This window comes from Dendrobates tinctorius, unplaced genomic scaffold (genome assembly GCF_039654945.1).
Source record: "Dendrobates tinctorius isolate UK_male_01 unplaced genomic scaffold, ASM3965494v1 ptg000162l, whole genome shotgun sequence".
In the NCBI taxonomy this organism is placed as follows: Eukaryota; Metazoa; Chordata; class Amphibia; order Anura; family Dendrobatidae; genus Dendrobates; species Dendrobates tinctorius.
In genome coordinates this window covers 39388898-39400987 of record NW_027361829.1, presented here as the reverse complement: position 1 = coordinate 39400987, position 12090 = coordinate 39388898, and the positions used below count along the sequence as shown (strand labels likewise).

General features: G+C 40.4%; 1 protein-coding gene across 2 annotated transcripts in view; it reads left to right on the top strand.

Annotated features, from left to right (window-relative positions):
• Positions 1 to 12090, top strand: part of POU6F2 (POU class 6 homeobox 2) — an 812961-nt gene that overhangs the window by 705236 nt on the left and 95635 nt on the right. For both annotated transcript variants that reach the window (XM_073549965.1, XM_073549964.1), the window contains exon 5: positions 3941 to 4090. In XM_073549965.1, coding sequence (XP_073406066.1) covers positions 3941 to 4090 — 150 coding nt within the window. The remainder of the gene's footprint in view (positions 1 to 3940; positions 4091 to 12090) is intronic.

The following is a 12090-nucleotide window of genomic DNA, read 5'->3' as shown; positions in this document are numbered from 1 at the left end:
ACAGAAGCCGACAATTGAATTATCACCTATTCTGCTATCTATATCTCTATGAAATATATATACATATATATGTGTCAATTTCATATGTATATATATATATATATACTGTATATACTGTATATATACCTATACTATGTGTTTACATTTATTCTATCTGTTCTAAATTAACCTGTCAGTGTGATTTTACAGTACAGCGTAAGGACACCGGTGCGAATTTCTCGCAAGTCACACGCATGGTCCGTGTGTAATCCGTTTTTTTCTTGCACTCTAGACTTGCATTGGCGAGTCTCGGATGTAATACGGTGCAAATCGCAGCATGCTGCGATTTCTCTCTCACGTACAGTATAATACGGGTGAGAAAAAAAGGATGACGGGAGCTGCCCCTTAGATTAACATTGGTCCGAGTGCTACACAATTTTATCGCATAGCACTCGTCCGTATTCTACGGTAGTGTGACTCCGGCCTTAGACTTGCATTAGATGCTGAAAATTGGCAGGAAAAAAATGCACATGCAATTTTAGTGCATTTCGGCAGAGCATCAAAATCGCTTGTAATCTGCACTTAACTATATCAATAAACTTTTGTCAAAAGAAAAGACAGGAAAGTTTCAAAAACAAAGCAGCTTTCTTTAAAGCATGACATACTAAACAGAGGCAAAAAAAACCCAGCCAAAAACACAATAAAAATGCACTGAAAAACGCAAAGAAAAACCACAAGTATTTTAAGTTAAATAATTGGTCCAAAAACGGTGCAGAAATTTTGTGGCACCAAAAGCTCATCATGGCAACGGAGCCTTCTAAAACTATGATCATTGAATAGCAGATACACTTTTTCTGGGAAACACTAAAAACCTTTTAGAAATTTGGGAGGAAGAAGATGGCAGTAGCCAAAGTATCTGACCCTTGTAGTATGCCTGTAAAAGACTACACAAAAGGACTGTTCAATAGAGAATCTAATAACACAAAAAAGTTTTTATTTTCACAGTAGCAACACTTAACTGCTGTTAAACGGTAACTATGCTTTCAAGTAACATTTCAGAATAGACTGTCCTATGCGCACATGAGCAATAACACATTTTATGGCCATTATGTGACTTCTATCCTGCATTATTGCCCGTTTTCCACTCTACATGTTCTATCTGTAATTTTCAATCCAATGGAAGTTGGGTGGAGGAGACAGGCTGCTTCAGTTTTTAACAATGGATGAGAAAAAACATGTGAAATGAAGACAAAATGGAAGACACAAGCAGTAAAATTGGTGTTTTACACAGACATAAAAATGGAAACATATGTGTGAATGTAGCACTGCTTGTGGTGGTCACTCGACATACAGTATTTTACCCTTAGATTCGGCACATACTGCATATTCAGTATACACTGTACCAGCCACATACTCTAAAGTAAAATATATCTCTGTTGCAAGCAAGAATGGCAATGTAATTGAGGCGAAATATAGTTTCTCTATTTTCATTATAGACAGACCTACGAAATTTCTTGCTTTCAAAACAGAAAGTCGTGCAGTTTCACATTGGCCCTAACAAAAGCAGGATTCTTCAGTCTACAAAGAATCATACTCCTTCCCTCTTACCCAGGATTCATGACCTGCGCAGGAGAAAAAGTTATGTGGTTCACATTAAAAAGAAAATTCAATAGGTCTCGCGAAAGAAGAAAAAGTGTTCAAAGACGATAGTTATCTCCTAAGGGAAAGGAAAAAAAAACCAAATCCCACTGTGTAGAATAGAGACCTATTAGTTGGACATCAAGCTATCTATGACAGTTCTTCCTGAAAGGCACAACCAATAATTCTGTTTTTCGTTTTTTTTTTTTTTTTCCAGAAATAAGCCTTGAATAAATGAAGGGGGTTATCTTGAAATTCTTCAGCATATTCAATACATTTTCAAATCTTCTTTAACATTAAGAACACGTGCAATGATGTGTTTATGAGATCTATAAACTATTCAATTGTGTTATTAAAGTGTCATTGGTGCATTATAATAAGGCTTATATTATCTAGCATCATCAATTCTTAGGGACAAATATGTGGCGGTTAATGAATAGCTAAACTTTCATTATTTTCTTTAATAATTTTATGCAACATGAAAAGTTGCAAAACTTTTCAAATCCCATTATTAGGGAATAAGGGCCCAATACATCAAGACAAGCATTGTTCACACCAGTCATGATGAGGAGATGGGCTGTGGTCAGACGCTCTTGATTCATGAAGAGGCATGTGCCTCTTCATGAATCAGGAGTGCTGGACAAGTGGCGTGCACCTCTGTTTGCTCCCCACCACAAATCCTGTGAATGGAGTAGTGAACGCTACCGCTCGTGATGAATTTGATAAACGGCGATTGCCGCACCACTAACCCACACCAGCTTTGCCCATCATGTTGTAGATGCCTGTGCTAAAAATAAATTAAAAAAAAAATTATATGGAGTCTCTTCTATTTTTGATAACTAGTACAGGCAAAACTGATAGCTGCGGGCTGCAACCCTCAGCTATCAGATTCATTATAGTTGGTTGTCAAGAATATAGGGGTCTTCACACTGTTTTTTTAATTATTTAAATAAATAATTTAGAAAAAATGGCGTGGGGACCCTCCCCATTTTTGACAACCAGCCAAGCTAAATCAAACAGCTGTAGGCTGGTATTCTCAAGCTTGTAAGGGGGCATGGATATTGGCCACTCTAGCCTAAAAATAGTAGCCTGCAGCCACCCTAGAAATCGTGCATCTATTTCTATTTTACTTAACTTGGTGCGGTGACAAGTGGGGCAATAGTTGTGCAGTTGATGTTTTATGGCTGCAGACATCAAGCCCACAAGTTAGTAATGGAGAAGCATCTATAAGACACCCCCATCACTAACCCCATAGTTGTTTGTAAAAAGGACACAGACTTCTTTATTTGAAATAAATGTAAAAAAGAACAGTTATGCCTTCTCCATTGAAGCCATTGTCCCCTGTAAAAGACAGAAAATAATAAACAACCATTATACTCACCTTACACCTAATCCATTGAAGCCAACGTCCTCTGTAAAAAAAAAAAATAACCATATCCCTCACCTGTCCAAAGTGAAGATTAGCATTACTGTCCCACGCTGTAATCCCTCTCTGCAATAGCTGGTTTACAGCCTGAATGGTGCCATGATGTGACTATCCAGGCTAAAAATCAGGACAAATGAGGTGCTGTGAGCACAATCTCAGTGACGAGAGGTGACGTCATAGAGGTAACTGCCAGTCACTGAAGGTGCATTCCCAGGCTCACTTCACTGTGAGCTGTGGCGATGAACTGCAATTACCTAAATGTGTTCACTGTGAGCACAGTGAGAAACTTCTCAAGTAAAGTGCCGGTGAGGGTATATTATGCCAGAGTCTACAAATCCATAATATGCCTGTGTATGTATTTTATTCTAGAGGCATGCAATGTCTTGGTTTTCTAACTTTTGCTGAAAAATCTCTTGCTAAGCACTGCTTGTTTGGGAAAAAATGTTAGCAATACAGTGCTGTAGATGCCTAATATGAATTTTGCCAGAAAAAATTGCTTGAAGTTCCAAATTATTGATAATGTGATTTTGTGAAAATATCACTATATAGTATATTAATAATGTTATGTAGTAAGATTAAGCAGGGTGGCTCAGTAGTTAGCACTGTAGCCCCGGGGTCTGGGGTTCAATTTCCACCTAGGACAACATCTGCAAGGAGTTTGTATGTTCACCCTTTGTTTGCGTGGGGTTCCTCTGGGTTCTCTGGTTTCCTACTATGCTCCAAAGACATACTGATAGGGAATTTAAATCGTGAGCCCCAATAGGAACAGTGATAATGATGTCTATAAAAGCACTCTGGAATATGATGGTGCTATATAAGCAAAGCATAATAAATAAAATTAAGAAACATATATGTGTGAACTACATTTAGTTATGTTTCCCCGTTTTATTTTATTAGATGGTGAATAATCCCTTAGCAAACCAGGCAGCAGCCGCAGCAGCCGCAGCAGCTGCCATGGGCTCCATAGCAAGTTCACAAGCCTTTGGGAATGCACTCTCCAGTCTGCAAGGGGTTACTGGTCAGCTAGTCACAAATGCACAAGGACAGGTATGTATGAGTTTTTTAGTCAATGTTTTTTCATTAATATAAATGTCATATATAAGGAAAATAAATATGAAGCATGTGAAAATTCTTGAAAAAATGATGTAGGAGAGGAGATATAGGTGCACAATCCATTGATGCCTTTCTCACTGTTCAGTGGTTCAGTCATGGATGACATTGTCACAGATCATGAAGTCAAACTGATTTCTGTAGAAACTGCCACTACTTTATTATTTTGCACCACTGAAATAATTTCCACAGATGTAAAGTCTGAAAATATGTTTGCTTTAGTAGTGTGTTTTTTTATTGTTCTGTAAATTTATAAGAAGTAGAGAAAGTTTCTGGCAATATTCCAGTTTATTTTCTGTGACCAGTAGGCGCCAGTGAGATATTTTTCCCCAGGATGTAATTGTTTTTCATGGACATGGAAGCATTTTTTTGTCACAGTAGTAGGATCCCATTAATGTCAATGGGATATATTAGAATATGTGACAAAACATCTTTTTCTTGTGGGTGAGCCCATCTTTTTTTAGCATTTTTTTGTTTGATTCTATTTTTTTTACGTTATGAACACCATCATACTTTTTGCACATTTTTTTATCTGCATTTTCTGAATTTTTTTACTTCATTCATGATCAATGAAAAAACTACTAGCATTTTTTTTCCAACCATGCGTGCTGCTAAAATCCTCAAAAAGACACCAGCACATCTTCCAGGTGGCATTTGAGCCTTTCGATTGTCTTGTACATAGCATCTCTAGAGAGGAAGCTGCCTGAAGAATGGTCAGCTTGCTTCTGTTAACTGTTTGATGTCTTTGGAAATCTGAAGTGGTTATAAGACGCTTAAAACATTGAACGAATAAATAGAAAGCCATTTTTACATGGAAATGCATATATTCATTTTTTGAGCATTCTCTGGGCATTCTTTACAAGTAGGCTTTGGAGCAGACTTGCTTGTAAAAAAATGTTGTGTGTACATAACCTAAGACTTCCATACTCATAAGCAGAAGCACCACCTTAGCCCCTTAATGCAATTTTCATACAAGTCAAGTGTAGGTTGTATAAAGTGGGTTTAGAGACTAATTATGGTCCCTACCAGGCAGATGCAGGATGTTTTACACAGCCAGAATCTTCCTGTAGTCTTCGGAGCGTTCAACTGCATGCATTTCTTTGAAGCTGAATGCTCCGGTCTCGAGTGCCGGCGGCAGTGCTGGGTATTGACATGCAAGACTCGTGAGTTTCTCGAAAGGCTGACCCTAGCCTAAGAGTAGAAAGTTGGAGCTAGTTTTGAATGTTGCTCTTCAACCTTTTAAATGCTGCTGTCAGTCACTAAAATTAAAATGTCTTGTTTTTTAATGCGTGCTCACCAGCGCTACCCCACCTGCACAATACAATCGAGGGGAGCAGTTGGGTTACCATGGGAGTTTATGTACTGCTGAAGGCCTCCATGATTCCCACCTTAATCTTACATTGAGCTGATCTTCATAGGAGAACATAAGTAACACTGTATCCTGGAATTCTGTAGCTTTGCAGTATATAATCTGAGAAATCAAATGATTATAAGGCCAAGTCCTCTAAAAGGAATAAAAAAATTGATTAAAAAAGATGTTGCAAAAATATAATAGAACAAAAGTTTAAATCTCGACCCTTTTCCTTGCTCAAGAATAAGGAAATTAAACAATTAAGAATATAAACATATCAGGTATCAGCGTGTCTATAAAAGACTGATCTTTAAAGAAGGGTGAACCCTAACAATAAAGTTCGGGGTCCAAACTTTACTAGTACTGTTCGGGTTCGTCACCCTGAACATCGAGTGTTTTCCACGCTGTCACTGGTGGCTCTGATTGGCGGTAAAAAGTTTACTTCCAGTCACATAAGCGAATACTGATGAGAGTGCTACTCCCAACAGCCTACACCTACTGCTACTAATAATAGCGAGAGCAGGGGAGTGTTCAACAGCCAGTGCCTGCACTATAAATAAATTAAAAAATGACGTGGTTTACCCTCTATTTTTTTATAACAAGCATGGCAAAACTGACAGCTGCTGGCTGCAACCCTCAGCTGTCATCTTTATCATGGCTGGTTATCGAGAATTGAGGAGTCTCTATGCCATTTTTTAAAATTATTTAAATAAATAATTTAAAAAAATTGGAGTTGACCCCCCCATTTTGACAACCAGTCAAGCTAATGCAGAAAGTTGGGGGCTGGTAATCTCAGGCTGGTAAGGGGTCATGGTAATTGCACCCCCATCCTAAAAATAGCAGCTTGCAGCCGTCCCAGAAAAGGCACATCTATTAGATGCGATAATTCTGGCGCTTTGCCCAGCGATTCCCTCTTGACCTGTGGCAGTGGAAAGTGGAGTTAATATTTGTGAGGTTGATGTCACCTTTGTATTGTCAGGTAGCATCAAGCTCACAGATTAGTAATGAAGAGGTATCTATAAGATGTCTTTCCATTACTAACTCCATAGTCATATTGTAAATAAACACACAATCAGAAGAAAGTCTTTTATTTGAAATAAAAATAAACACCCTTTTAATTTTTTATTTAAAAATAAAAAACAAAGTTATACTCAACTTATGCCCATTCCATTGAAGCCCCCCCTGTAAAAAACTGAAAATAATAAACAACAGTACTACTCACCTGATGCCCATTCCACATTGAAACCTTGGTGTCCTGTTAAAAAAACAAGATAAAAAACAAATATATCCCTCACCTGACTAACATACTGTCCCACACCATAATCCATGTCTGTGATAAGTGGTTTTCAACCTGGATGGTGTCAAGATGTGACCATCTACGCTGAAAACTTTTGGGAGAATAATCAGCAGCATCATTGACTAGCAGTGACATCATCGAAGTTACCGCAGGTCACTGAGGTTTTCCTCACCATGGGAAAATGCCAGTGAGGAGGGCAACGCAGTTCTGCTCAGTGTACTCACAGCAGATCACTGTGAGAAAATTCTCATGGTGATCTGCTGTGAATATAGTGAGCTTGAACTACGGTTACCTCACCACTGACATTTTCCCAAGGTCCAGAGGTCACTCCAGTTCAGGCTGGGAGGGAGCGCAGCTTCAGTGACGTCACCGCTAGTCACTGAAGCTCTGCTCCCAGCATCTCATCATTTACCTGTGGTTTTTAGCCTGGGTGGTCGCATCTTGGCACCGTCCAGGCTGAAAACTATTTCACCCCCAGTTATAGATTACGGCGTGGGACACAACGATGGACAGGTATGGTATATTGTTGGTTTATTATTTTACTTTTATTACAGGAGATCAAGGGCTTCGCAGGAATTAGGTGAGGTTGTAAGTATGGTTTAATTAAGAATATTAAAGGAGTCTTCTGTGTCATTTTAATTAAAGGATTTTTTACTGGGTGTCTGAGTTTTCTTTACAATTTGACTATGGGGTTAGTAATAGTGGCATCTTATTGATGCCTCTCCATTACTAGCCTTGGGGCTTGATGTCACAAAGGTGACATCAACTCTCATAACTATTACCCCACTTGCCACCGCTACAGGGCAAGTGGGAAGAGCAAGGCTAAGTGCCAGAATTGGTACATCTTAGAGATGTGCCTTTTCTGGGGCAGCTGAGAGCTGATGTTTTTAGCCAGGGGGGCCAATATCCATGGCCCCTTCCTAGGCTATTAATATCAGCCTGCAGCTGTTTGCATAGCCTTTGCTGGCTATTAATTATAGGGGGACCCCACATCATTTTTTTTGGATACCCCATTTTAATAGCCAGTAAAGGCTAAACATACAGCTGTGAGCTGAAATTAATAGCCTGGGAAGCTCCATAGGTATTACCCCCTTCCCAGGCTGTAAACATTGGCCCCCAGCTGTCGGCTTACCCTCTGCTAATTACGAAAATTGTGCAGGAACCCACTCCATTTTTTTCAGGAAAATAATCATTTATTCATTCAAAATATGTCTTATTTGCACACACACTATACTAATTGCATTTGTCACTGACATCTGTATCTACCTATTCCATTTTTCTTTACTGTATGTAAACCATCTCTTCTATCCTGTCGGCTCCTGCAGTGATTTTACAGAACCTGGCAGATGTATTACCAGCTTGTTTTCTATCTCTCTATGCAATATAAATAGATATTTCTATATGTGTGTGTGTCACTGACATCTATAATATATATATCAACGTGATTTTACTGTACATTGCACATGAATTGCCGACTTTTCTAAGGACACCAGTGCATAAAAATCGGACAGCACTGGCAAGGTGCGAATGCTGTCCGATTTTTTTCTCTCTTCCTTTGACTTGCATTGGTGAGTCTCATCTGAGATATGCAGCAAATCGCAGCATGCTGCGATTTTTTCTCAGTCAGATTTCAGCTGAGAACAATATCGCAGATAAGATGTAAAACATTGAATAACATTGGTCAGAGTGCAATCTGATTTTTTTTGGATTGCACTCGTTCGTTTTTCTTGCAAATGAGTATGAGCCCTATGGGTGAATCTTGTTTTTCTGTTTTTATGCGATTCATTCTGTCATTCTGCATTTATCCTAGGGACAACTAATACAGTCTCTAGACAGGGCCTTGGGCTTTGCCGTCTGTTGCTAAATATATAGATGATTCAGGTGACCACAATTTTTGAGGGGGTGAAAAAATTGACTGTATTGTAATTCATACAGTTTAATGTACTTTATATAATTTAAATCTTTCCATTAGTTTCAAGTAATCAAAGAAACTTGGTTTCCAGAGACCTAGCATTTAGAAAATGCATAAGGCGTGCGGTAAGAGATGGTGAATTGGAGTGCTGATGATGGTTTATGCAGACTGCGAGGCCATGGGACAGGGGCGACTGTTGCTGAAGCACAAGCAACACGTCCATCCATGACTCATAGCTTCCTGTCCCACTTTGTAAGGAGGCACAGGACACCACTTCTGAAGCCACACTAGTGCAAACAGGTAGTGGTCTGTTGACTAGCTGATAATGCTTCCAGCATACTTGCCAACACCACCAAGTCTTCAACATAGTCCAGTCTTACCACACAAGAGTTTAGATCACTTAATCTTCAACCTGATCCTCCATCCTCCCACCGTGTCGAGTCCCAGGAGACCAGTGATCCCACACTAGGACACTCCAAAGAGCTCTTTACATCATCATTTCTTGATTGAGAGGGGGCAGGAGGACATGTTTTCTAGTGATGCACAAAATTAGAGCAGCCACACTCACAAAAAGATGATGATGGGGAGCTGCAAATTTTGTCAAGGAGGTAGATAATGATGGGACACAGTTACGGATAAGTCAGGCTATTGTTAAGTCACCAAGTCAGGAAAACCAGTGTACGGCAGTTGAAGATGAGGTGGTGAATGATGAAGTCAATGACCCAACCTGGGAGGCTGGCTTGTAAAGTGAGGCCAGCAGCGCTGAGGGGGAGGGATCGGTAGCCCCAGGCCAAGCAGAAAGAGGCAGTTGAGGTGACTAGAAGAAGAAGGCGGGCAACTGTTTCGCAGAGCACTGACACTCATGAATTTCTCCATCTAAGAGTTAGGTGTTCCCAAGTCTGGGACTCTTTTAAAGATAGTTGTAAGACAAAAAAATAATGGTAATTTGGAACCTGTTGAATGCCAAGATCAGCAGGGGCATGACTACTAAGAGACTAACCACCAATTGCATGATCAGGCACAGGTCATCTCAGGACACAACTTGGTGGGCCAAATGCCTTCGTCCACAATTGGTGCTAGCGGGTGACACCACTGCCTCTTCCCCTGTCCTAGGTGCTTTCCAATCCCCTGTCCAAAACACTGGCGTAGATGCCTCTTGCCCTGCACCTATCCTTGCACATTCTGACTTACCAAATTTTTGACCCAGCACAGCATTCAGCTGTCCGTACCCTAGGCCTTGAAATGAAAAAGAAGTTCCCAACCAACCACCCATGGGTCTAAATACTAAATTGACACATTTTCAGGCTGCTTGCAGTGGAAATGTTGTCATTTACGCGTGTAGAGCCAAAGGATTTCCGCCGACTCATGGTGGCAGCAGTTCCTCGGTCCCACCTTGTAACAACTCACATCTAGGAACATCATCCATGCCCTTACCAAAGCACTTACTGGGATTGTCTGCTTAACGACCGACACGTGGACAAGCGTTTACGGCCAGGGATGAATCAGCAAGGTAGAAGGTAATAAATGAAGATATAACCTTTAATGATATTATTTAAAAGAGACACTCAGGCTCAAGGACTAAATAATAAACATATATACACACAATGACATACAAAACACACCTGCAATATTGTGATTTGGTGGGTGGAACAGTGAAAACACAATAAAATATAGCTTATAAACTATGACTTAACAGATAAATAAGTATCCTAGAAGTATCATTTCTCCTTGCGGAGATTGACATGCTAAGTATGCTGATACGAGGAGACTTAAGGCCGCAATGCTTCTCTGGGAAATATGCAAATTGTCTCTTCAGAGAGGAAGCGGACTAGAACTCTAGTGCTGCCTATTGGAAGTAGCAATCCTAAAAGTCAATGTCAATTTGCATATTTCCCAGAGGAGCAATGCAGCTTTAAGTCTCCTCATCTCGGCATTCTTAGCATGTCAGCAGTGTCTGACCGTGGTGCCAAGGGCCCACCAATAACATTGACTTTGGGTGGGCCCACTTTTCATATGCATGCATATATTACAATACCCTCATTCACAAACTTACCTATATCTCTATATAATAATAAACTGGATATTTTGGTTAATGAATGATGAGATGCTGCTTTTTTCTGTACAGAGTGAATCGAGTGAATAATGCCAAGTACTGCCCATACAGTGGGGTTGGGGGCCCAGATCTGCACTGGGGCCCTTCGGGGGATTCCCCTGTTACCTATGAGCCAGTCCGAGCCTGCATGTCAGTCTTTACAAGGAGAAATTATACTTCTTGGATATCGGTCAGATGCCTCTCACACAGCCAAACCAGATCTCACACTTTGCACTGACGAGGGGCAGTACCCTGAAACACAGTCTCTGCAAATTGAGATTCTGGTTTGGCTTTTATCCTAAGTCATGTAACAAGGCTCGTTAAAGGGTCGACATTGACTTTTAGGATCTGTCCTTCCAATAGGTGGCACTAGAATCATAGAATCATAGAATCGCAGAGTTGGAAGGGACTTCCTGGGCCATCTGGTCCAACCCCCTGCTTAAAGCAGGATTCGCTAGTCCTCTTCCTCTCTGAAGAGACTATTTGCAGATAAATACGTAAATGGGAACGATCTCATGCCCATGGTAGCATGCCCCATGCCCATGAGGCTTTGACAGCAGTGATCCTATGAGGTTCTTTTGATGGTGGGGTAATATGTGGATGTAAAATTATCCCCCCCTTACTTCTAAATAGGATCCTCCACTTCATTTGAACAGCAGGGTGACTTGATCTGGTTATAATTTGTGAACATCATCGCAGAAATTTGATGAGATTGTTTCCACTAATGCTGTGTGCACACGCAGCGGATTCTGCTGCGGATCCGCAGCGTTTCTGGCCCTGCGGGTCCTCAGCAGTTTCTGCTGCATTGTACAGTACCATTGTTTGCAATGGTAAAACCAAAAACGCTGTTCACATGCTGCGGATTTTTCTGCGCGGATTTGCTGCGGATTACAATCCGCAGTCTGTCAATTCTTTGTGTGGATTCCGCTGCGGTTTCACACCTTCACCATTGTGAGGTGTGAAACCGCAGGGCTAAACCGCAGGCTAATCCGAAGGTAAACCGCAGGTCTTTTGACCTGCGGATTTACATGCAGATTTTGCCAAATCCGTGCTGAAGAATCCGCAGACCATTCCGCAGCGTGTGCACTTAGCCTTATATATCTGCTAACTCATAGTTTATAAGCTAGATTTTATTTTGTATGAGGGCACAGTTTTCACTGCTCCACACACCAAATCACAATATTTCTGGTGTACTTTGTATGTCATTGTGTGTTTATATTTTTATAATTTATTCCTTGATCCTGAGAGTCTCTTTTAAATGTTATCATTAAAGGTTATACTTTAA